Source organism: Agelaius phoeniceus, chromosome 7, assembly GCF_051311805.1.
Source record: "Agelaius phoeniceus isolate bAgePho1 chromosome 7, bAgePho1.hap1, whole genome shotgun sequence".
In the NCBI taxonomy this organism is placed as follows: Eukaryota; Metazoa; Chordata; class Aves; order Passeriformes; family Icteridae; genus Agelaius; species Agelaius phoeniceus.
The window spans coordinates 18,121,659-18,146,770 of record NC_135271.1 but is presented as its reverse complement, the minus strand read 5'-3'; the positions used below and the strand labels follow the sequence as shown (position 1 = coordinate 18,146,770).

Below are 25,112 nucleotides of genomic sequence, written 5' to 3'. Positions count from 1 at the left end.
CAGCTGGAAAAGATGACTCTGGTTTAACAGAGAACAAGGATTCTGCAGCTGCCTGTGACTCCACACCTGTGAACAACACCCAGACTTCGTGCAGACTCCACAGGCAACAGGTCCAAGGGGCTGCAAACCTGCACAGAGCCAGCATCCAAAAGGTGCTGCTCAATCAGCTCACAAGTTTTAGCTACCAAAGCTACCAAAATTTAAGGGAGAAAACCACTATTTGTGTTCCAGATTCAGAAGCTATGGCAAAGGGGATCTCTCCCTACTTAATACACCTTGGTAATTTCCATACAGTGGGAAATACCCATACTATAAAGTGCCTTCCAGGTGTAAACTTGACCAAAGGCTATCAGGGTTATAAAAGTGAGTAAGCACCCAACAAAAGAAGTTATCTCCTCCTCCTTTGATCTCCCAGAACGATCTACTCATGCATATCAAGAGCAAGCTTTAAAACCTGGGCAGTGGAGGAAGGCTATAAGCCTGGTTCCCTCACAGAGCCAGCTTTATTCCAAGTTTCTCCCAAACAAAGCACAGTTCAGCCATCGGCTTATATTAATCCTTCTCATTTTTCAGATATTTAAATATACCAGCACTTATCCTTCAGCTGTGAAAAACATGGCAATTCTAAGGCCAAAAGCAGCATTCAAATGCGTTATCTTTGTCCAGTTTTGATCAGAATGTTTTAATTAGAGATCCTACTGTGTTCTTACTGGGAGCCATCTACAGAGTTTTAGAGTTGTTTTATTAAGTACTCAGTATCTGTGCTCAGTGTTTGAGGTGAAAAATTAAATCACATTCTGATACACAATGGCCTCTGTCAACAAGGTTTTATAAAACTTGGATCTAAACAAAGTCAAAGGTATTTCTCCCCTCTAATAGTTTTCCAGGAGATCATGTACAAACACTAGAGCATAACTAAGCAAGGAAAAAGGCAGTGAAACCTTAAGTTTAAGGCTCATTTGCTAATAAAGTTGAAGAGCTGAGTAAATCAACCTAAATCAAAATTAACTTCATTTTAGACAGACTGAACACCTTCAGGAGAAGCCTTCAGAATAACAGAGACAAGTACTAACTATCTCTGCAAAACTCAAAACCTACATAGACTAAATGAGAAAAAAAATCCTCCTGGTTGAGGCTGCCTCACAATTCCTATGTAAAAACTGCATATTGACATTACACATGACAAATGAAAGAAACTAGTGTTTAGCATACATGCTTATCTCTTTTTGATCAAATTTTCAACAGTTCATCTCTCTTCAGCATTAATATGACAAAACTAATAGCAGAAAGGAGGAGCCACTGGCAAATTGAGTTTGGAACAAAGACAAATGGACATTGGTATAGTACTCGCACATAATTTTACCCAAGGCCCATCATAAAATTGTTTATGCAACTTAAAAGTACCATAATAAAAAACGCACCAGGAAGCAAAGTAATCAGAAAGTACCTTCTGCCATACAGCACCAAACTCACCCCCAACAGAGGAATATTTCTACTTTAAATTCAAAATATGGTATATTCCTCACATGTTTTCTCCAAATGAGGATACTCAGGATACTGTTTACCTTACCTAGGTCCAAGAACTCCATTCTGTTAAAATCTCTGTAAATTAACTAAGCCCAAAAATTCCTCTGCAATCTGCTGAGCAGCCCTTCCTTTTGCATCTCTGCCAAAAGCACTCTGCATGGAAAAATCCTGACCCCAGTGCTTTCCTACACCTATAAAAGGACATTACTCCAAACAACTGCAAGAGCCTTTACAGGGAAATTTAAAATCGTTGCTGTGTCCCTCGTGCTTCAGCCCCCAGGGGCAGGGTGAGGGACTGTACCCAAACCTTTTGTTTCCTTCCATCACCTATGGTGATGCAAGACTGCTCCTTAGATCACTCCTCTCTGCTTTCACAAAGGAAAACAAGGGATATTTAGGAAAATAAGGACCTACCTTTTACTGGAACTACTTATGAAACTTGATTTCCTGTTTGTCTCACTACCACAGAGCTCCTCTGATATCCAATAATATTTGCACTCCAGCAACAGCTTTTCTTTCAGCAGAGCACTCATCTGAGATTTCCTTACTCACAGATTCTTGTGCTCACACAACTCAGTATTTACCTGTGACAAATCCATTCTCTTTGCAAATCTGATGGACTTTTCAAGGTGTTGACCAATTTCATTCAAGGGCACTAACAGTGTGATGCCAGGCAATGGGAAATTGAGCTTTGAAGCACAGGAAGATAGCCAGAGATCCCACTAAAGACATTTTTTATGAAGCAATTCTGAGTTAGAAGCACAGACAGCTGTCTACCACAAAGAGACCTAACCCTGGAGCATCAGGGAAGACATTTCTCCAAAAGAAAAACAAAGCACCCTTCCTCTTCAAGCACATAAAGCTTTAAACAAAATTTTAAAAATAAGTAAGTTAAAATGAAGTGTAAAGAAGGAACACAACCCACAAAGATGAAATGATAATACTGCACACAAGAGAAGCTTCTTGTTTCAGAGCTCCCTGGCACTTGCACGGATGCTCAGGATCACAGAGAAAAAAAAGCTCAATAAGAACCAACTTCCACCAACACACACAGCTCAGGAAAGGAGTCAGACATTCCCAAACCCCTGTGAGCAGGTGATACTCACAGAGGAGAGCTCTGGAATGAGGTTCCAGGCACAGCCTGGCAGTGCACTGGAGGGGACAGCACTGAGTCACAGCCCTGGGCAGGCAGCACTGACTCAGCCCTGCGCTCCTGCTGGGAACAGAAGCTCAAGGTAACCCCGGCAGCTTTTGTGGAGGAGATGGATTCCCTTGGTTTGGGGACAGACACACACCACAGCTGACCCACAGGCAGAGAACAGGAAAAGATCCTGAATCCCTCTGCGACCAGACATTCTTAAGAGGATGACTGTACTGAGCATCCTCTGAGCTCCCACAGTAGTAGCAGTTACATGAGTTTCTTTGGTTTTTTTTAACTTAATTATTACTTAAATGGACTCATGTGCTGCTGCTTTGGTCAGCTACAGCCCCAAATACTCATATCTGGCAGCCTGCTGATGACCTCTTTAAGGACTTAAATTGCAAAAACAACTATTTCTCATACCTACCATACAAAAAACATTCACTAAAAGGATTTAAAAAATGTTAAACAGCAGGAAAGAGAAAAAAACCCAGCCACGCTGTCTCCAAACAGGAAAGAAACTTTTGCTTTAGAATGCCATTTCACTTGCTTACATAATCATTTCACCAAGGGGTTTTTTTTTTTTGGGCTTTTTTTTTCCTTTGGTCAGGCAGCATTTCTACTATAAAGGTATTTCCTTTCAAACCACGATACATAAATAACAGCATCCACTGATAAATACAGCCCAAACATACAGTTTCAATCTTCAGTACTTAAACATCAGCTGAAATCCACACTGCAGCAGCCGGATGGCTTGAGTTTCAAACGTGCCAAGCACCTACCAGCTCCAAAAGCTGCAGCAATAGCAAGAGCTCTGGGCTCTCTTCATCAGACCAGACATCCCCAGACATCCAAGCAAAGACCCTCAGGTTCCTGATTTCAAATGCAAGAGCCTAACAAGGCACTCACTGCAAGCACCTGGGGACAACCCATTTCAGCCTCACCTGAAACTCCTCTGGCACCAACACCCAGCCCAGCCCTTGCAGCCAGAGAAACATTCCCCACCTGAAACGCAACCAGCACTGCCATGCCCAAAACCTCCTCAGGGCACAGGTGACACTGACAACACTGACTGCTGAGAGGGCATGGCACACTCGTGGTCTGTCCCAGGGCTCTCTCACAGCAGTGTTGGCCATCCCCCAGGCAGAAGCTCTGACTGGGAGCCTGGGAACAACTACAGGCAGCAGTCTGGGGTTTGCCAAGTGTAGGCATGAGTTTGCTAGGGAATGGTAGAGCCTCACCTGGTCCCAGTCCCAAACTGTGTGAATTAGTAAGCCCAGCCATTTAGGCTTTACGCACTCAAACCAGAACATGTGTGGCTTTTAAAAGAGAAAAAAGTCCCATTTAGTTAAAAGTTCTCCAGAAGACCTTTGTGCTCATAGCAAGCCAGAGGCCTGCCAATGAGGGCTTATGGAACTGCATTTCCATTCCCAAAACACAGCCCACAAAAGGGCACTCAGCTTCCAACTGAGCAGATAAATCTAGATAACTGGGGGCAGTATCCAAGTGGGTTGGGGTCTGTGAGCAATGTGATCAAAGCTATGAGACACTCCTGTTTCCAACACTGAGCACAATGGTACCTTCTCAGAAAACACAGAGCAAGCACTCCTCCTGCTGAAAAAGGTGGCTATTTTTTCTCTCTCGAGCTGAGGAGCCAGTGCTCTTGAACGTCAGCAACACAGAGCAGCCTCAGCCAGCATGCTGCCTGCTGAAAACAAACCCCAAAAAGCACCTGCACGTGAGAGGCTGGGCTCTGATAAAGCACCCAGCAAAATGTGAGAACGCTCCTCGTGCCACCCTCGCCCCTACCTCCTGAAAGCAAGAACGGTGTGCTCACACAGCTGCACCCTGGGACACCTGGAAGGCATCCCAGGAAGGAACAGCACAATTAGGATCACACCTGAGCTGCTCTGTCTCTGCCTCACAGAAAACTGAGGAGTCAGAGCACAGATGAACGGGGCTCTGTGCTGAATTCATGATGGGCAGTGTCCCAGAGCAGGGTGATGCAGTCACCTGGCAGAGCCCACTGCTAGCCATCCTCCACCTGGGCATGGATTTCATGGGAAAACCAGGACTGCTCATCCTTGGGAAGCTTTTCTGTGCAGCTGTGCCAGCCCTGAACAGCAAGGGTTACTGAGCCTTGCCTCTGGTCAGTGCATACAACTGCATGGACTAAGGGCCAAGAAACATAGTTCACTGCAGAGGAAAAAAAAAGGTTAGAACATTTGGCAAAACCCCCAAAGGCATCTGTCTTGGACATCCCAAAAGTAACAACAGTCATTCAAGATATGACTTGTTTATACTATGAGGCTCATTACACAGAGGCCTGCCTATTTTTAGAGGTAGATATTGCTACAACTGAGTGCTAGATAAACCCAAACAATTATTTTAAAGGGCTATTCCATCACTAATTATTCTAAACATCTTGTGCGTCCAGGAAGGTTGGCCTGCTGCCACTCTCTGGCATAAAACAGCTCCAAGAACAATGCTACAACTTCACTCTCAGGAGTGACAGAGTAACTCACAGAGCAAACAGGGTGCCTGGGAGAGAGAGCTCAACAGCTCCAGTAAGCTCACCACCACTTGGATAAAACAAAAAACAGTAAGAACTGAGACCCTAATATTGTTTATGCTAAAAAATTACATGAAGTTGTTTTTTCCTTTATATATCACCAAAAAAGTAAATAAAAAATTTAAAAATAAAAAGCATTTAAGCCCAGGCCAAGGAGCAGCAGAGCTGATGGTGGCTCATCCATCGATTCTGTGGATTCACCAGCCTGACTGCAAAGTCCTGAATGCTCTGTAGACCTCTCTGCCATGATCAGTGCTTCCCTACCTGAGTTCTGAGAGATGCAAGGTGAAGATGGGCAGAGAGCAGGAGCAGCCCCAGGCCAGCGGTACCCCTCGGGCACCAGAGAGGCGCTTTTTGGAAGCCTTTCATCTCTGTTTTTTTAAGCAAACCAGACTTTGAAAAGCACAATCACGCATCTCACGGCTGCAGTTTTGCTCCAAGCACAGCACAAATCCAACCAAATCCCAAAGGAACAAGGAAACCCACCGGGAGCCACGGCAACAGATGGAGCAGGGCTCTGCGGGGTTATCCAGCCGGGAAGGAAAGGCGCTGGGATGTGCAGCCGCGTTTCACGCCCGAGCTGCTCTCCAAGGACGCGCCGCCTCCCCACTGCAGAGGGCGGGCGGCGGTGCCGGGGGCGGCCGGACCGGGCGACGCCGGAGGAGCACGGCCAGAAGGGAACACCGGGAGAAGGGCAGGGCGGAGGAGCACGGCGAGAAGGGAACACCGGGAGAGGGGCAGGCACCCCCCGCGGCAGCGCCTGCCCCGCACAGGGGCTCTCCGCTCCCCGCGGCCCCGGGCGGGCGCCGTAACGGGCGGCCGGTGCCGCTGGGAGCTGCCCCCGGCTCGGGCGGCCGGGGCCAAACTTCCCCTGGTTCCGCCACCCCCCAAAATGGCCCCAACGCCGCCGCCGCCGCGGCCCCTGCCCGGGGGAGCCCGCCCGGGCGCCCGCCCCCGCCGGGAACGGCCGGGCCCCGCTCCGCGCCGCACTGCGCCCCCGCACCGGCACCTCCACCGCGGCCCGGCCCGCCCAGCCCCCGCCGTCCTCAACAGGTGCGGAGCGGCCGGGCCGGCAACCACCGGCACCTGCCACCGCGTCAGGACCTGGACAGGTCCCGCGGGGCGCTCCCGCCCCGCCGCCGCAGCCGCAGCCCGGGCTCACCTCTGTCCGCGCCGCTGCCCGGGCCCCGCCGCCGCCGCCGCTCCGCCATGCGCGGTCCCGGCCGAGCCCCGCGGCGGCCCCGCTGCGCCGCCGCCGCCGCGGCTCCGTGCGCGCGCCGCCGCCGCCGCCGCCGACGTGCAGGCCGCGCCGGGCCCGCCAGCGGCGCGAGACCCGCGCGCGCGGGGGCGGGGCCCCGCGGGCGCCTCCGCCGTTCCCATTGGCGGGGCCGAGCGCGAGCGGGGGCGGGGCCGAGGGCGCTCGCGCGCTCGCGCGCGGTGGAGATGGCAACGGGGAGGCGAGGGGCGGGGCCGAGCGCTGGGAGGAGCGGCGCTGATTGGGCGAGCGGGGGGCGGGGCCGACGCGGGGGCGGGGCCGTGCGGTGCACGGTTCGCGTCCCCCCCCCTCCCGTTCCCGCGCCCACAGCCCGTCCCGGCCGGGCCCCCCGCACCCCGCACCGCACCCGGAGGGGTCCCGCACCAACCTCCACTGCCCCACACCCAGCACCGCCCACGGGGCCCAAGGACCGAGGCTCTGCCATTCCAGCGTCATCCTGGATGCGGTGTCCGTGTCCGAGCGCATCCCAGCGCGCCAAGACGAGAAGGCCAAACAGTGTTTTCCAGAAGCGGTGGGAGATCGCCACCCAAACACCGTCAGTAAAGTTCATCAGTGCTTCCACTGCGGGTATGGCTCTTGATGTGTGTTAGGGCTTCAGCCTCCTGCGGAACAGGGGCTCCAAAAAGGATTAAACAACTGCGTTAAACCTTGGCTGTTTGTGACAGCAGGCTTGTGGTCACCTAAGGAGCAGGTTTCTGACCTGCATTTTGCTCTTGACATACAGTCACAGAATGGATTGGGTTGGAAGAGACCTTAAAGCTCATCCCATTCCACCCTCTGCCACGGGCAGAGCCACCTTCCACTATTTGCACCAAGCCCTGTCCAAACTGGCCTGGAACACTTCAGGGGTGGGGCAAGCACACCTTCTCTAGGCAGCCTGTGCCAGGGCCTCACTACCCTCACAGCCACGAATTTTGTCCCAAAATCCAATCTAAACTTACTTACTGTCAGTTTAAAACCACTGCAGGTCATTGCAGTTCAATGACACCTGCAGGTGCTGAGCCCAGCTCAGCCCATGGGATGCTGCAGGACACAGAGGAACACAATGCTACCCTTGCTCTCCCCAGTTTTTGTGGCTCAGGATCTTTACCCCACGAGGAATGAGGCTTCAGGCTTGCAGCCTGATACCACTCCTCATCTGTGCCCTTCAGAGCACTTTCATCATGTCCCAAAATCTCATTCCTGGCCACAGCTGACTACAGACATCAACTGCTCAGAGAAATCTGAACTTTCCCAGATTTCTGTCCCTTTGAGGCTACCTCACCACCTTTTCAGTGAAGGAATTTTTCCCAATATCCAATCTAAACCTCCCTTGGTACAGCTTGAGGCCATTTCCTATGGTCCTGGATATGTGCTGACACGTGTTGCTGCATCAACCACCTTGGCCTTGCTAAATCTTTGTGCTGAGAACCCTGTGTGCTTTCTCACCTGTTTCTCCAGAGTGTTTAGGTGGTGACACCCACATTACCATGTCCCTTCAGCACCCAGCACGGGCCCCACTGCAGCACTGAGAGGGTCGTGGCTTCTTCCTTCTCTCCCAGTTCCTGGTGAGGTAAAGATCCATGCAGGCAGAGGGTAAAGAGGAGCAGCAGAAAAGCCAGTGCTGGGAACAACAACCTATTTTTATACTTCCTTCTCTCAAGGCACCGCCCTTCGCCTCTGCCCTGCTCAGGAGCAGCAGGAAAAACGGGCAGGCAGCTTTTGGCTGCTGATGCCTTCACCTCTGGGAATGCCTTGGGAATGCCTGTCTGTGTTTTCTCATCCCATTTCACACTCAGGAAATGTATCACTAACTACTGCATTTTTCTCCTGCCTTAGGATCAGCAGTGAAGCCACGAAACAAAACCACGTTCCTCAGTTCCTCCTCTGTGTCACCAGAGTGGTTGTGTCCCACCAGGATGTTGGGAAAATCACTGCCAGACACAATCCTGTGCTGTGTGCTCTGGGATGATCCTGCCTGAGCTGGGAGGTTGGACCAGGTGACCCATTGTGGTTCCTTCCAACCTGACCCCAAAATGTGGCAGGGACAAGGCTGGGGTGGCAGGCAGAGCGTGGTCCCAGGCTCCTCATCCCACTCAATGGCAGATCCAACTCCACCACGGATTAGCTGGCTCCCTGCCACTGTGCAATGAAAGGGGCTCCCTCCCTAGACAGCACTGGCCTTGCTGAGCTGAGCCACTTGTGACTCAGCTGCTGGTGCTTATGAAACATCAGTTTTCCAAGTACTTCAAATCTTGATGTGGGTTTGTTGTTTTTTTTATTGGTCGGGTTTTCTTGGCTTGGTTTGTTTTCTGTAAACCCACTTTAATAAATGAATGGCTCTTTAACAATGGCTTTTTCATTCAAGTCCTGGGAAATTGGAAATATTAAGCAGTCACTCGTAGAAGTGAGCACGGCGCATTTCAAACACCACAAGTCAAAAGCAGCTCCACAGTTTCCACGCTCTGACAGTGATTTTCCACCTCAGGGAAACCTGATTTGCAAACTGGTCTTGCTCCCTGGAGTCCCCACATGTGCTGAACACATCCCTGTGTGCTGGTCCTGGTGCACAGTTCTGCGTGGATTTGGATGGATTCTCCATCCCATATCTGCCCTACTGGAGACACACCTTGCATCCAGCATCCCAGTTCATCCAGACCTACTTCCGGAGTCCTTAACCTCACCTGAGGATGTGGTGGATGCACTGCCAGACCCAGCACCTCCTCCACCATTCTGTGCCACCAACCCAACAGAAGCTGCATCCCTGAAAAGCCCTGGCAGCAGATCCAAGCTTAGGAGTTTCTCCCTGCTGTCGCCATATGATCCTCAGCGGGGCAGCTGCCAAGCCTGGGGAACCTGTTTCCAAATCCATGCTGCAGAAAGAAGGAGGGAGGATGTTTAACCCACTCCTTGCTGAATGGCAGGCTGGCAGTGCTGTGGAAGGACAGTGGCATTGTCACCAGGGTGGTGGCTGCTGCTGCAGGACAACTGGGGAGCGCAGCTGCCTAATCAAAGATTCAGCTGCTTCATAGGTGGTGTGTAACAGGAATTTCTAAGGCCAGCACATGCTTCAAGGCAGTCTGGCAGCTCCTCCTGCCGTAAGCTGCTTGTGTAGACCCCTGAACAATGCTGAGGTGTGTCCTCATGCCTACAGAGTGTCCTGAGCTGGGTCTAGAGGCAGGATGGTGGTGCCAGACTACCCGTGAACAAACAGATCGGGTGACAGCCAAGCAGAGTGCCCTGCCTGATGGCATCCAAGGGAAAAGCTGGATCAGGGCAGCCCCAAGACAGACAGGTCCCACATTGAGCTGGGAACACATCCTGAAGACAGGGATCTCCATCCACAGGGAACTCCATCCTTGGGGCTGGAGGAAGAGTGACATCCAATGCAATTTCACACAAGCACCAATGGTCCTGGTCTTTTCACCCCACCTGCAGGGACCCACTGCAGTACAGGGCAGAGGAAGGACTCTGGCTCCCCCTCATCCTCTCACACCCACAGGCATGGGACTGTGTGGTGCCACTCATAGCAAAATGTGCTCTTTGGGCTCACAGTGGGCAGGCAGGACCAGACACCAAAATGCAGAACTGCCTTGGGGACAGTCTGAGCACTGCCTAGCAACAGGTCATGAACCAACCTGCAAAATAACCAATACAAGACCAATCTTAAAACCCCAAGACATGTGAGGAGTTGGAAAAATGCATGGAAAAGGATTGCTTGAATAGGTTCACCACTTCTGTTTACACTGCTCACCAGCAGCAGCAGCAGCATCCAGAGCTCACCCCAGGTGCCTGCAGCATCCACTGCTTATCTGATGCACCTGCACTGCACACTGAGCAATGATGAGCATCCCAGTGTTCTCTTGGAGCCCACCTCCAACATCAGGCATCGTGGGCACAGCACCCCTGAAAGCAGCATGAGCTCTACTTTTACACAGAGGGCCAAAAGGTGGGTGCAGGAACATCAACAGAGTTGATGTGTCTTCCCACAGTAGAGTGGGAAGAGTTAAATGTCTTCCCACAGTAACACCTCCTGCTCCCAAAGCAAAGGGATTCACGAGGCAGGCAGGGCTTGTTCTGCCAGTGAAGTGGAAGGTGTTCAGATGAACCATCACATTGGTGAGCAGTGATTACATGTACCCAGGACAGCTGTTAATGTATCCCAACCAGCTGTAAACACAGCCAGGTTCCCTCTGCCCAGAGCACCAACACTGCTTCCAGCCTGGAGCCACCAACACAGCTCCAGGCTGAGGCACCAGGGATGTGCATGTGCTCATAAAGCCATCAGGCTGTCGCTCACAGCCCTCACAGCTGGGGACACTCATGTCCCCATGGCCTGTCCCACAGCAGGGCTCTGAGCTCCCCCTTCCTCCCTGCCGAGCCGGGGGACAGCAGGGACCAGGAGCAGCAGCATCCCCCAGGGGAGCAGCTCTTCTTGCCTCTCCCCATCCGTGGGTTGGCTTCTGTCCATCAACCCCTCAAACAGTTCCTGCTGAAGCCAGACAAACCACACTTTAAATACAGATCAGGTGCTCAGCTGAGAACCGTCTGTCCATCCCCCCACCTTCCCCCGGGCTGGCTGAGCTGGAACAAAGAGGTGCCTGCCCCGGGGTGATTATCTCTTCCTTCATCTCCTTTACTTGGGAGGATATCCTGGTATCATCTGCTTTTACCTGCTGGGGCCTGACATTTGTTGCCTTTCTAGCACCTTCCTGTTTGGGATATTTCTTTGTCTAAGCTTCCTCTCCTACTTGAGCTGCTGAAACCAAGTCCAAGGAGCATCAGGCAAACAATGTGTCGTACACCACTGTCAACATCCTCCACAGCAAACTGCATCCCACCCACTCCTTGAGCAGACAGACCAGCAGCAAGCCCCTGGTCTTGGCTTACTCAGTCTCAAAGAGAACCTGCACTGCATTAAACCACAGAAATTCTCAGTTTAGGGACAGTGAGCATGGATCCAGACCCCACTCCTCATTGCCCAACAGCAGGGACAACTGTGGCTCCCCAGATGTTTGGGGATGACGAGCCACAAGGAGAAGATACAGGCAGACCTGTGTGGTTCATGTACAAATCACACTGAGTTCAAACAAGGTCACCAACACACCCCATCTGGCACAGAACACCAATGGGTAAAGTACAGAGAAACCCTCAGATAATATTTCACGCATCCTACTTGTAATCAAGAAGTCTGGAAAATCTCAGGGAATCCAGATGCAAAAGTCTAAATCTTAAAAAGGCTGCTAGCAAGGCACTGTGTTTTGTTTGCACTATTTAAATATGTTTGCACATATTTAACTTATTTTGTAAGGAAAATTGAATTGGTTAGGGGAAAAAAAAAGCCACCACAAAAATCCTTGTCCTGCTGTCAGCAACACCGCTCCTGATGCCAATCCCAGTTTGGGTTGCCAGAGCACCCAATGAGGCATCAGGACCAGACAGAGAGAAACCACAGAGCTACACACCAGCTGCCTCTCCCAGAAAAAAAATGTCTGACCAGCATGAAATTGCTCATCAAACTAAAAACACAAAGCCAGGTTTAACAAAGCAACCATGGTGCAGAGCACAATCAGCAGATCCCAGATAATTATCTCATTGGGAAGAGTCAGCATGCAGGGCATGGCTTTCCCTTGCAAGGAAACGGTGAGTATGGAGATAAGGGTGATCCAATTAACTGGACTTTATGGGGATTTCAAAATGGTATGTGGCAATGCTCTTAAGCACTTAAAGAATACCCAAAAGCTCTTAAAGAAACTCAGCTGCCATGGGATAAGAGGTAGAGCCCTCCTGGGATTAGTGACTGGTAAAAGGTCAGGAAGCAAAGAGCAGGAACACCTCTCAAGGGAAGGTCTGCTGCATCCTACCTGAGTGCCCTGGGAAGGCCAGGACCCAGCACTGTGACAGCACATCCATGCAGGATGGCCACCAAGGGCAGTGCTGCCAACAGACCAAGGCAAAAATGGTGAAACCTGCTCCTCTGGGCAGGGACAAGTGGGGCTGAGCTCTGAAGAAAAAGCTGGATCAGGTGATTCACCTCTGCCCCTCTCTTATGCAACACCTCAATGAAAGGAGCTGCTGGTGCCAATCTCATCTGCTTCCAAACCATCTCATAGCTCAAATTTGCATGCAGTTCTATTTCCTTGGATTCCCTGAGGCTGCTTCTGCAAGCACCCACCTGGGTTGGTTTCAGGGGTGAATAAAAGGCAAAAGAAACAGATACCAAGTGTGGGAAATGTAAGGATCAGCCAGGGAAGAGGGCATCTGGGAAAGGAAATAACCCCACACGGGGAAAGCACTCACTGCACATGCTGGAGCATGCAAAAATGGCAGGAGATCAGACATGCCAAGTCTCTGCTCTTGGCACTGTATGGGCCAGAAGGAGGAGGAGACACTGGAGTTTCAGCTGTCTGGAGCTCCCTGAGTGCTGGTCAGCAGCTATTGCCCACAGTGGGACTGTTGAGGGCCATCACCATGGCTGGAGGGGTGTGCTGGCACCCGCAGCCATGTCCCTGGCAAGGTGCCCCTGGCAGACTCTCCTGTGGGCTGGGGTGTGACTGGTGACATGCAGGGTAAAGGAAGGGTAAGGAGTGCAGGTCTTTTTTGTGAGCTGGGAGACAACTCCTCACACTCAGACAGCAAACCTACAGATACACCCCTGAACGACCCACAGGGGCTCAAAGCTCAGACTGAGCAGTGGCTGTGGTGAGGAAATGCATGGCAAGGCAGCCAGTCATGCTGTGTCCTAGCCAGTGAGCAGAGGAGAGCAACCATACTGCAGCAGGGACCCAATGCTCCCAAATATTCCCACTGCTCCTCACCAGCTGCCACTGGCACCCTAAGTACAGAGTAAGAAGTGTAGCTGAGGGCTGGAGTTGTGACAGGTCATGAACCAACCTGCTCAGTGACCAATAAAAGGTCAGTTTTTAAACCATGAGCATCCAGGGAGGTTTTGGTCATGGCAGATGAGCTCCAATGTAGGGCTGGCTGTTACTGCTCTCAGCTGGAGAACCTGGGAGTTATCTCAAGGAGCCCATGGCAGCCCCCCAACCAGCACTTGGGACAAGGCATCTGGAGCCCAGCAGCCACAAGGCTTCCGTGGCAGCCTGGGAGGCAGCCAGCTCCAGCCCAGTATCCACAGCATCAGCACGTGCCTCAGTGCCAGGGCTGGCAAAAGCCATCTCACATGCTTAGTTAGCTCCAGGGGATCAAAGAAAGCCATGGGCACATAAGGCAGCTCATGGCTTCAAAGCAGAAGTGCTCTCAGCCCAGCAAAAGCCCCATTTTCCATAGGCAAAGGAGACTTGGATGAGGTGTGTAAGGAAAACTTTCCAGGGCAGCCAAGGCAGCGAGCGGAAGGAAGAAGGACGTAGGCTGTGTGCTCACAACCCAAGGGATTTCCTAGGGCTGGGCTGTGTCTGAGTGACTCACTGCACCTTTCCAGGCTTTGCTGCTGCCCTGATGCAAGCCCTGCTGCAGCAGGAACCAGCCAACGGGCCACCACAGGTACCACAGAGAAATGTGGGAGTGGGAAGAGCAGGGATATTAAAAAATATCCCTGCACACCACCACCACTACCCAGGAGCTGATGGGAAGGGAGAATCCCCTTCCACCTACTGCTTTGTGTGTAGCTGAAAATATCCACTGGCACCACCAGATGGACAGGATACCCTGGCTCCTACTTGCAGACACAGCTCTATGAACAGCCTTCAAAGGCAAAATCCCCAACAAGAAAGAGAACAGCTCAAAAAAGTAGCCCCAAATTTCTCCAGAGCCGAGCTGAGATGCATTCACTGCTTACTCACTTCTTGCCAAGTCTGGAGCTGCCGGGTTGGGCCCCCACCCACCCCTCTGGCACAACCACTCCTTACAGCTTGGAAGCTATTTTTTTCCCACCCTGCTATCTAAAAAAGAAAAAAAAAGGCGTGAAAGCTTTTATCATGCTGAAAACATGCCAACTGCGAAGGCGACTCTGTGTCTCAGACGCCTGTTTCCTGGCAGATTTTAAGTCCTTTGCTCAACTGCTCAGATGGCGGGGGCAGGAGATGCCTGCAGCAGCAGCAGGCTGTGAACTGGAGCTCTAAACACTCACATGTTTAACTGCTGCTAAATTCCTGGGGGACCAACAACTCCAAACAGAGGGCTCAGAGCTACACACACAGCCAAGTGGGCACCAGCCCACCTAAGGGCCACCAGCCTGGGTACAGGAGGCACTGAGGGGGGTCACTGGTCCAACACCTCCACGTGGGGACAGCCACCAGGCAGTAAAAAGGTTGGGGGTCACCTTGCTCAGCACCTCCACCAGATCAGCAACCCCCTCGCTTCCCACATCATGAGGCTTCAGCTCTGTTGGCTCCCAGGGGTTTGAAGGGAAAGATTGGGACCCAGCAAGCAGGATGAGCAAGGAAAAAGTGCTGGACAACTCCACTGGCTGGTGTCCAAATTTCCAGTGACCAGCTCTGGCTGTAGCCACCTAATGGTGGTAGGAAATCCACCAGCAGCCTGAGGGGTAAGGACTTTACCTTGGTGCCAGCCCAGAAAGACCTACACACACAGAGCCCTTCATGACAGTGATGCCTGGAGTGCTCGGTTTTGCAGAGGTGTATCCAAGTTTTCACTAGGACCCAGGGATTTTTCCATACCACCTCACAGCATTACCAGCATGAGGGGTAGGCACTCCCTGGCTTGCAATCAAAGAGAAACAGCAGCATTGTCTCAGGGTCTGGGTGAGCACTGCTGCACATCAATCACCCCCCTCTTTTGTACTGTTTTGTTATTAACATTGTTGCTGTTACCGGTCCTTTTCTTATCTCATTGCTGTTTCCAGTTTTCCATCCTCCTTTGTACTCAGAATCACAGAATGAGAGAATTATACAATGGTTAGGGTTGGAAAGAGCCTTAAAGTTCATCCAGTTCCAACACCCTGCCATGGGCAGCAACACTTTCCACTAGACCAGGCTGCTCCAAGCCCCATGCAAACTGACCTTAAACATTTCCAGGGATGGGGCAGCCACAGCTTCTCTGGGCAACCAGTGCCAGGGCCTCAACAGCCTCACAGGGAACAATTTCTTCCCAATATCTTACCCAGCCTTCTGGGAGTATGAAGCCATTCCCCCTTGTCCTGGTCCTCCAGGTCCTTGTCCACAGCTCCTCTCCTGCTCTCTCTGAAGCCCCTATAGGCACTGGGGGTGGGGCTCAGTCTCCCCCGAGCTTTCTCTTGTCCAGGCTCAACAGACACAATTCTTGGATGGCTTTGCCTTCTTCATCTCCACCTTCTCTCCCTTTCTGCACAAGAATGGCTGCACCAGGGGCTGGCCAGCCTGAGAGCCACAGAATGGAGGATGGGACAGAGTCAGCATCTCTCTCTCTGTGGCCTGTGCCAGCAGGAAGCTCCTGGCAGGCCCTGTGGGAAGAGGAGTGGCATTTCTCTAACAGGCAGAGTCAGCGACAGCTCCTGCGCTGCCAGAGCCAAGAGGCACCAGACAAAGCCTTTGTTCAACAGTGCCAGCCTGGAGACAGAACACAGCAGCACTACTGTAGAGGCAAGACAAGTATGATCAAGGTGCCAGCCACCTCCACTGAAGCTGGTTTCAGGCACTAGCTGGGGTCAGACTCAACTGCAGCAGGCTGCTTTCCCAAGGTTAACAAGCATCAGTTCACTTTTTTTTTATGGTTCAAAAGACAGCACTAGTATTTTTGGGTGTCAAATCAGGATCATCTCTAATAGGGAATGGCCCTGCCTTCAGCTGTGCCCCACAAAAAAATCACTGGGGTTTTGTGAATACTGGTGTTTGGTAAAGGAAAAGCCTGCTCCAGAGGTTCCCAATCCCAAAAATGACTGGCTAAAGTTCACAGCCTGCAGGCTGGACATGTTTTGGGATGTTTCCTACAGGGCAGGCTAAACAAGGCACAAAGGCCAAAAGGGATGAGCATCACTCACAGGAAGGCCCTCCAGGGCAGGAGGAAGGCAAGTCCCTGAGTAAGACATGATCTGCAGCCATTTGTCATTGCTTGTAGCAGTCTCTTGATTCACTGTACACATGGAAACAACAATTATTTTAAGTCATCTTTCCAGAGAAAGAAATAAACTCATATTTCAATTCCTATTTACCAAAACAAGAGCCAGACAAACTTAGTGCTGTATGAAAGTATGTTTATTCCAAAGCTAAATTTCTCACAGAAAACAATCTTTATGAACAGCAGCACTGGTCATGACAAACTCCAAAAGCCTCCTGGGCTCCAGGGCTTGAAGTCCTGAACAGAGCAAGCAAGAACCTCTTCTCAAAGTTGTCAGGGACAAAGGGGGAATGACAGAAAACAGATACATGGCCGTTTGGCACAATTTCAGAAACCATACCTGCTCCCAAGAAGAGCAAATGTACCAAGACACTTTGCAGGGAGATTAATGCCTGCACAAGAATCTCTCAGAACACCCTGGAAAGGAGCAGCTGCCCCTGTCAGGAGAGAGCTGCACTATTCCTGCAGACAGAAAGCAGGGCTCTTGGTTTTCATCATGTGCTGAACTGCTTCCAAGGACCCAAGAGGCTGGGATGTTGTGCCAGGGATGTGCTCCTCTGCAGCCTGTGCTCCAGGGCCCAGCTGGAGCTCTAAAGGGGTTCCCCTGCTTCCCCCTGCCTCAGCCTCTCAGAGAGGTGCTTGCTGATGGCCAGGAGGGGGTTGGCTCTGTACTGGGGATCGCTGATAACCTCTTGAAAGCGAGCCACTTCCTGCTCTCTGAGGAAAGAAAAATAACACACCAGTTCTCTAAGTGCCTCATGTGAAAGGAACTGAGCAGATAAGGACCAGCTCCTAAAGTAGCAGATTTCTGCTGAGACAGAGCACTCAGTGATCCTGAGTGTAAATCTCAGAGAAAGACAGTGCAAGAATAAACCTAATTTAGCCAAGGGCAAAGCTCGAATTGCTGCCAGCTTCATGGGAGCCAGGGACTTTGATCTCATGCCACAGAGACACAAACAATCATGACAGTGTCCAGCATCACTTAGGAATGTTTTTTTTTTTTTAGAGCTTTTCCTTGGTAAACCAGAAACAAGAGACTGTGGATCTGGTCAATCACCAGGAATGAAAATGACTTCAGATTGCACCAGCACAACACCAAATTCTCTTTAGAGAGCCCCTCTAGTGACTCTCTTGATTGCTGAACATCGAGCCTGGGTAATCCTACATGCACCACTAGCTGGGCACCATGGGAAGAGCATGACAAAATTACCTCTGCATGCCTGGTCACAGCTGCTTCCTGGGGAAATGGCCTAGTCTCAAAAAGCAAGCAAGCAGGGAGGGACAAGAACAGAGCAGGAGTATAAAAAAAAACTCTGTGAGTTTTCACACAGCCACATCCACTACAGCACCCTCATCTCCCTCAGACTGCCAGGCTCTCCACAACCTCGCCAGACAAACGCTTGGTAGTGCTCAGCTACTTCCCTCCCCTTCAATGCTCCTGCCAGAGAATCAGAGAGAGGAGCCAATGCTCCTGAAGCTTGGCTTGGGGTATTAAGGTGAGGCTTAGGGAACTTCTCATCCAAACTAATACTTTGGGAAAGAAACCTCAAGACATTCCTCCAAACTTTTTCTCTCCCAGGAAGCACAGACTTGCCAGGCCACCAAAAGCAAAGCAAGGCAGAACTGAGTGAGAAAGGCATCCCAGCACCAACACAGGCCTGTTTCTGACAGAGAAGGTATTCATGGAGAGCAGTGCTGCATCTGTAGCCTGACTGTTCAGCCTCAGTTTGAAGCTGAATGGCTCAAAACTGACAGAAATCCAGGAAAACAAGAAAGCAAACACTGCCAGATCACAGAGCCTAGCCCCAGGAGAGCTGTGCTGCGGGAAAATGAAGTTCTTGACAATCCAACAGATAGGGAATAAGGAGCTGCCAGACTAAGTCCAGAAGTTTCTTGGACACATCTAACTTCTCCATCCTTGCTGATATTCAAAAGCCATGTGGACTTGGGTTTTGAGCAACCAATTCTAGGTAACCCTGCTTGAGCAGAAGAGTTGGACCAGGTGACCCCCACAGATCCCTTCCAGTCTCAACCATTCTGTGAGGCTCAGCAGCAACTGGACACTGACAAATGGGTACTTACAGGAGCTGATGTTTCTGAGCTTGTTTCATCAGACAGAAGTCTGCTGGTTCTGCCTTGGCTTTTATGTGGCTATGGAGAGAAGAAACAAATCAAGTGAGTGTTAGAGCATTAATTTAGCAATGGCTGTGTTGATGGAAAGAGTCCAGGGATTCTGCATCTGCCTTTCTGGAAAGAACAGGTAATTAACTGTCCTGCATGGAAATTCTCCTGAAAGGCAATTATTTCCATAGCCAGGCATTGCAGGGAAATGCAAACTCCTTCCACCTGAGGCTGAGGGAGCAGGAAGCATTACAGGAAAACCACATCTCTCAGAGCCAGCACTGGTCATTATCTGTCCATGCCCAGATCCCTTTCTGCTTATCACTGACCTCCAGGTCAAACTGATCCTGTTGCTTAGAGCCAAGATTCCATGGAACCTCCCCTCCCCACCACACGTGTCACTTCTGCACAGCTCATGTTCCCTCCTGCTGACACTGCAGAGCTCCAGCCTCCACAGCCACTGTGGGAGCACAAGGGATGCTCAGCAAGAGGAGGGAGCTGCCAGCCCTGCTATGTGCTATAATGCAGGATGATGCACTGTGTGCAGAAGAGGCACAGCAGCAGATACACATCTGCCACCTCTCCATGCATTCCTTAATCCTGGGCAAAGTCCAAGGAGACCAGAGGTGTAATACCATCCCTCGTGACGCCCGATGCCAAGCAGCAGCAGAGATTTACCACAAAGCCAGCACTAAGCCCCAGCAAGGGGCACACAGGAAGCACAGAGATTGCTTTTGGGACTTGTGGTGCACAACAGGAGCTGCTGGTAGAACTGGACATGAGGGAAAGGAGAAGAAATTGCCATTTTTCAGGATTACACAGATAGGAAAATTAACAGAAGCAAGAGGCTGGGGACCCCAATTCACCCTGAAGCAGAGCTCCAGCACACAGGCCAAGGGGGGGAAAGAGGGCCTGAATCCCACCTCTCTGTTGGAGCAGAGATCAAGGAGGAATATTCCCATACTGGTGGGTGCTGGGGGTTATGGCCACCGCGACCTGATCTGCCCCAAAAGTCAGGAAACACAACAATTTCTCACCTCCTCTTCAAGACAGCAGGATCTGGTCTCTTGTTACAGTGACCTCCTCTTCCTACTACTCTCTCTGGCATGCTACCCTCCATTCTCTTACATTGCCTTTTTTCCCCCCCCCTATTCTTTCTTTCTTCTTACTCCCCTTGCCTCACATTCCTTCAAGTCACTCATTTCCATCACCCACCTGTAATTCAATCAGTTCCTGCTCATTTTCCTCTCCTCTCCCTTCCCTCATCTTTAACAGCTCAGCACAGGAACAACTTCTGGTCCTAGTTTGCCTGGAATGCTCACAGAAGCTCAGGAAAATCCTTTCTCAAGCTGGATGGCAGCCCTTGGTCACCAGAGCAGGGCTTGCCAAATCTGTGTGTGCCACCAAATCACCATGGCAGTCCCTTCAGAGGTGAGCAGCTCTGCAGAGGGTGGCAAAGCCTAAAGGAAAGTTATCCTGGGGTACATTTCCTGCTGCATTTCCCCTCAAAATCACCAGCATTCTGCCTGTTGACTTGGACCCTGTTAGCAGCTCAGCTTCATTACACTTCATTGCCTTCATTCATTATAAAGCAGAATCAAAACCTCCCTGTAATGCGCTTTTACCCTGCAGGAGATCAAATTCCTGGAGAATCTAATCTTTTATTAATACTGCTGACAAATCACCAGAGTATTACCCTTCCTTTCTGTAATGATTCAAATCCTATAAAGGCCTCCTCCAATTATTTCAAACACTCCTCTACAGACATTTGGGAAGCCAGAAGCCAGCAAGGGGAAGAAGAGCCAGTAGCTCCTCCATGCCAGTACCAAGGGGGGCTGGTTTGGGGTTAGCAGGTCACAGGCAGTGTAGGTGACATCAGCCCATGTCCAATTCCCACCTCCACAGTGCCAACATGGGCTTCTAAAGGGAGAGGCTTTTGGCAAAGGTCTGGGATAGGGAGAGACAGAGCTGACAGTGCACAGGGAACAGCCAACTCAGCCATGCTCTTGGCCAAAGTCACACTACAAAACAAAGAGTCTGGCCACAGCACAAAGGGCACTGCTCAAAGGCTTGAAGTGCCTCAGGATAAAGCCTGGATGAAGGCCTGGAAGGATGGAATGTCAGGCTGCAACACCACAAGACGAGGTTATCAGGTGAGCCCAGCAGCATTACAACATGGACACCTACGTGCCACTCCTGCAGCTCCCAGGACATCTGGATGCTCCCAGCCTGTCTCATGCCAAGCCTCATCCAAGCAATATGGTTCCCCTCTCAGCTGTGGGTTCAGAAAACACATCTCATCTTTTTTTCTTGTGCCAAGTGAAGCATAAAAATGGTTAAAATAGACTTGTGAATGAGACCGTGTTCTCCTGACCATGGCCTGAAGCTGCAAGCTGAGCTGAAGGCCCCTTCACCCTGCAGGAAGAAGGGAAACACACAGCCCATCTCCAAATGGCACCAACCTTTTGAGAGGCTTCCTTGCCCTGCCACCTGTGGTCAGGTAAGAGAGCTCAGGCAGGGCTTCCATCAAGGGCTGCATGTCTCCCACCACAGGTGTTGCTTTCCGCTTCGCTTCAGCTTTTTGCTTTTGCCTGGCCATCTTCACACTTTCTATTTCTGCATCAGAAACAAGGCATTACTGCAAGAAGGGGAAAGGCCTGCAGGAGATAACACTTGAGCTAAGAAATAAGTTGTTTTACCATTTACAACAGGCCAGAGGTGATATAAACCAGAGGAAAAAATGAACAAAAAGCAGCTGGGTCATGCCCTCTGTTGATGTGTTGGCTTGTAACTATATATATCCCTTCTGACAGTGCAATGGGAAGTGAAATTGCCAGATTTTGTCTGTTTCCATCCCTTACAATGTTCATTGCTCTCAGTAAAACTGCACAGGAGTCCTGGTGGGGAAAAAACCACATTGATCTTGCATGGAATTGGCAAACAAGAGGGGAAGGGACAACACAAATAGAGTCAACTCCAAATCTGGCCTTAAACAGGCACAGCCCCCTGTCTGAGTTGCTGTTGGGACCAAACAACAGTCTCCTAGCACAGGCAGGAAAGATGGACTAAATGTCAGTTGTTTACTGAGTCTGAAGAGAGTCAAGGCTCCACCTCAATGACTCATTGTGGAGTGCAAGCAGTCAGATGTTGAATAAACTGGACCCTTGGAAAAGCACTGCACCAAGCAGCAGATGCACATGGCTTTTCTCAGGACCAGGTTTTCCTGTCTGCCAGCAGCAGCTCAGACAAGGGTGTGGGCACAGAAAGCTCCACAAATGTTACATTTGTCTCCTTCTTTGTCTTAAGAGGTGAACATTAAAAGCCACAGGCTTCTGCCTCAGTCCTTGAGGCTCCCTGATTTAGCACTAAGTCCCACAGCTGCCCATAATTCCCAAAGCCAGCAGTTTCAAGGGTGAGCACCAGCAGAGTATGTCCTTTAGGACAGGCCACAAAAGCCCAGCACTGCTACAGGCCTCCAGCTGAACTTCAAGATGCCCCACCTGGCCCACAAGTCCCTTGGACAACTGCAAGGATGATGAGCTACAAACTGCTTGTGTGGATGTGACAGTGTGCCAGAAGCCATGGGGCTGAGTTGGTGACACAGGCAGGCCAACAGCTCCCAAGACAGCGTGGCCACAGAAGCCAGAAGTATTTTTGGTGGGAGCACAAAAGCAGCCGGTCCCACTTAGAGACCACAATCCTGGGTCTAATCCTGCTCCCACAGTCAAGGAAGCAGAACTCAAATTCAGTGGCTGCTCCTTTAATTAATACCTTCGCCTTGCTTCTTCTCCAGCTCAGCTGAGTAGAAGAGCAACAGTTTTTCATGAACTGCAGCTCTGCTGCACATGGATGTTTGTGACAAATCAGGATTGGAAACACTTCTCCTCACAGCAATCCCTGCCAAGAACACAGCTTTCTGTTCTGCATTACTTCTTTTTTTGGTCTGGCTTTATGAAGCTGACTACTTCAGTGCTTTCATAAACAGTATGTGCTGAAAATTTTCAGACACCTGATTCTGCGCAAACATCCCAAATTCTTTTCCTATGAAGTCTTGTTCGGATGAGGAGCCATGCAATATATGTATTTTTAAATGTGCATACTTCTAATGTCTGAAGTATTACAGAAGTTTTTTTCCCCTCTCTAGTGTCTCCTAAGATTACTTATTGGAATGGGAGAAAGTTTTGCATTTGCACTACTGGCTGATCTTTGGTTCCCAGGGTCTTGGCATCCAGTGTCACAAAAGCAGCCCTGGGACAAGAAGAAACAACAAACTCTGATTTAGGAAAACAGATGTAGTGATAACTTCAGCAGTCCAAGCTGCCTTCTCTTTTGGGGGACAAAAAGCTCTTTCTCCACAAAGAACTGGCAGAGTTTTTAGGTACTTCTGTGCCTGTAAAGCACTTCTAACATCAAATATCTCCTAAGACAGGTAATTTAGCCTGGAGTTTACTGTCTTGGTGTTCTCCTCAAAGCCAAGTCTCTGCATTTCACTTGCATTCTCTCATCTTAGTAATTTCAAAGCCAAGAGAAAGGGAAAGAGGCCACAGCAGGGCCAAAATAGCACACATGATCTTGGGAAAGACTGATGCTACAAAGGCATCAAGAAGGCTGGATTAAGACCCTGCAGGGATCCTGCTCCTGGGCTTTTCCAAAGCAGCTGAACTTGACTAGCACAGCCATCTGTGTTCTGTGTCCAAGCAAGATGTCCAGGCACTCAGCAGCTGTGGGCTGGTTGTTTGGGAGGTTTCCTTCACACTCATGTGTGTTAAATTCATAACTTTTTATCTAAGAAGAGCCAGACACACCTTCAGTGCAGCTGGTGAAATCAAAGGTTAATGAACTTGGGCTCAGAGCACAGGCACAGAGATCATTTGGTGTAGCAGAAAGCCACATCCCTTTGCCCCAAAAATAGTCTGTGTCCAACTCAGTTGGGAAAGAAGGTGCTAGGAGAAAAGGCTGTCCCAAAAAGAGGTGACACAAGGAACCCCTCTGCCACATTGGGTACAACTGCATAGTGCCCTACTGTGCTAAGACACTCAGAGCAAAAATAGGAGAAGAGAAGCATTTCTGCCATGGGCTGGGCTTGTTTAGCTCATATTTCACTGCCTCCAGAAAGGCCAGACTGTCTGGTGAGTGGGTTCACTGACCTGTAGCATGTGGGAAAGAGCAGTAACACAGCCAGCAGTGTCCAGAGCTCTCCCCTACTGAGGGGGCAGCAGAGCCCACTGCAGGGTCTCACCACAGAGGTCTGGGATTAGCTGGTGGCAGCATGGAGCTCAGCTCCAGCCTGTCCTGCTATCCCCAAGGCTCCTGGGTGAGGAGGAGCTTCACTAGACAGCTACTCACATCTGTACCAGAGTTTTAGAAGATAGAAAAATATGCTAACCTTACATGGGCACAGTGCCCTTCTGCATAAACAAAGGGTTTATGGAGTCACATATATTACACATGGTAAAAATCAAAAGCACAACTGGGGCAATGACTAAGTCTTGGTACTAAACACTGAGAAACAATACCTGGCACTTTTATGTCAGTGCTGGGGAGGGATGAAGATTTCTGAGCAGCATTCTGTCACCCAAACCCAGAGTATAGAGATCCATCAGAACTATGCTCTGTGATACCATGTCACAGGAATACTCACTCTGCAGCCATCTTTCCTTCCTCAGCTTCATCTTCTCTTTTTTAGAAAGTATTGGTTTTTCTTCCAAACCTAGAAGAGAAGAGACATGAGATGGAGCCTGGCTCCTGCATAACAGATTGTGTTTGACCCTTGAAGCTTTTGAACTTGCTGGCATGGCAGGCAGGCTGCAGGCAGACCCAGAGGCTACCCTGCACCCCCAACTTTTAGCCCAACATATCCAATCTGCCTTGCTGCGAGTTAAAAAACAACAAACAAAAAAGCAGATCAGATCATCAAGCATAGGATCACAGAATGGTATGGATTGGAAAGGACCTCAAAGCTCTTCCCATTTCAAACTCCCCTGCTGTGGGGCCCAGAGCAGCTTGTTCCAAGCCCTGTCCAACCTGGCCTTGAACACTTCCAGGGATGGGGCAGCCACAGCTCCCTTGGGTAGCCTGTGCCAGGGCCTCCCCACCCTCACAAGGAGGAATTTCTGAAATATATCCAGGGCAGCACTAAGGAGCAGCTGGTCACTGGCAGCCTGTAAAAAAGACTAGTACCTACTATTTACCAAATTCAGTGTTTGGAAAGCAGCTGTTAAGCACTGATGTCCAATATAAAGAAAAATATCATCACAAATATTTTTACTGGACATCTGGACATTGCAAGTGCTATAAAATTGTATCTTATCTCATGTGTTTAAACCAAAATTGACCTTGGCCAACTTTTCTCCTGAAATGTGCTAGAAATACCAGAATTCCAATAGAGTAACAAGCTCCCTAAGGATCATGCCATTCACTTTAGCTTATTCTTAAATCTGGAGAAGAAGAATTACCTCTTTCCCCCCCACCAAAAGAAAGAG

The 25,112-nt window shown here is 50.2% G+C and overlaps 2 protein-coding genes across 3 annotated transcripts in view; both read right to left on the bottom strand.

Annotated features, from left to right (window-relative positions):
* ADARB1 (adenosine deaminase RNA specific B1) overlaps window positions 1-6,532 on the bottom strand; it is a 68,287-nt gene extending 61,755 nt beyond the window's left edge. Inside the window, exon 1 of the mRNA XM_054636745.2 lies at window positions 6,403-6,532. The gene's annotated coding sequence lies outside the window, so the exon portion shown is untranslated. The remainder of the gene's footprint in view (window positions 1-6,402) is intronic.
* Window positions 6,533-16,628: 10,096 nt separating this feature from the next.
* SLX9 (SLX9 ribosome biogenesis factor) overlaps window positions 16,629-25,112 on the bottom strand; it is a 40,323-nt gene continuing 31,839 nt past the window's right edge. Inside the window, exons 3-6 of one of the 2 annotated variants that reach the window (XM_054636469.2) lie at window positions 24,272-24,340; window positions 21,093-21,246; window positions 18,592-18,660; window positions 16,629-17,226 (exon numbers count right to left, since the gene is read on the bottom strand). In XM_054636469.2, the coding sequence (XP_054492444.2) occupies window positions 17,100-17,226; window positions 18,592-18,660; window positions 21,093-21,246; window positions 24,272-24,340 (419 nt within the window). In that variant the 3' untranslated portion in view covers window positions 16,629-17,099. The other variant, XM_077181121.1, reaches the window with a different exon arrangement.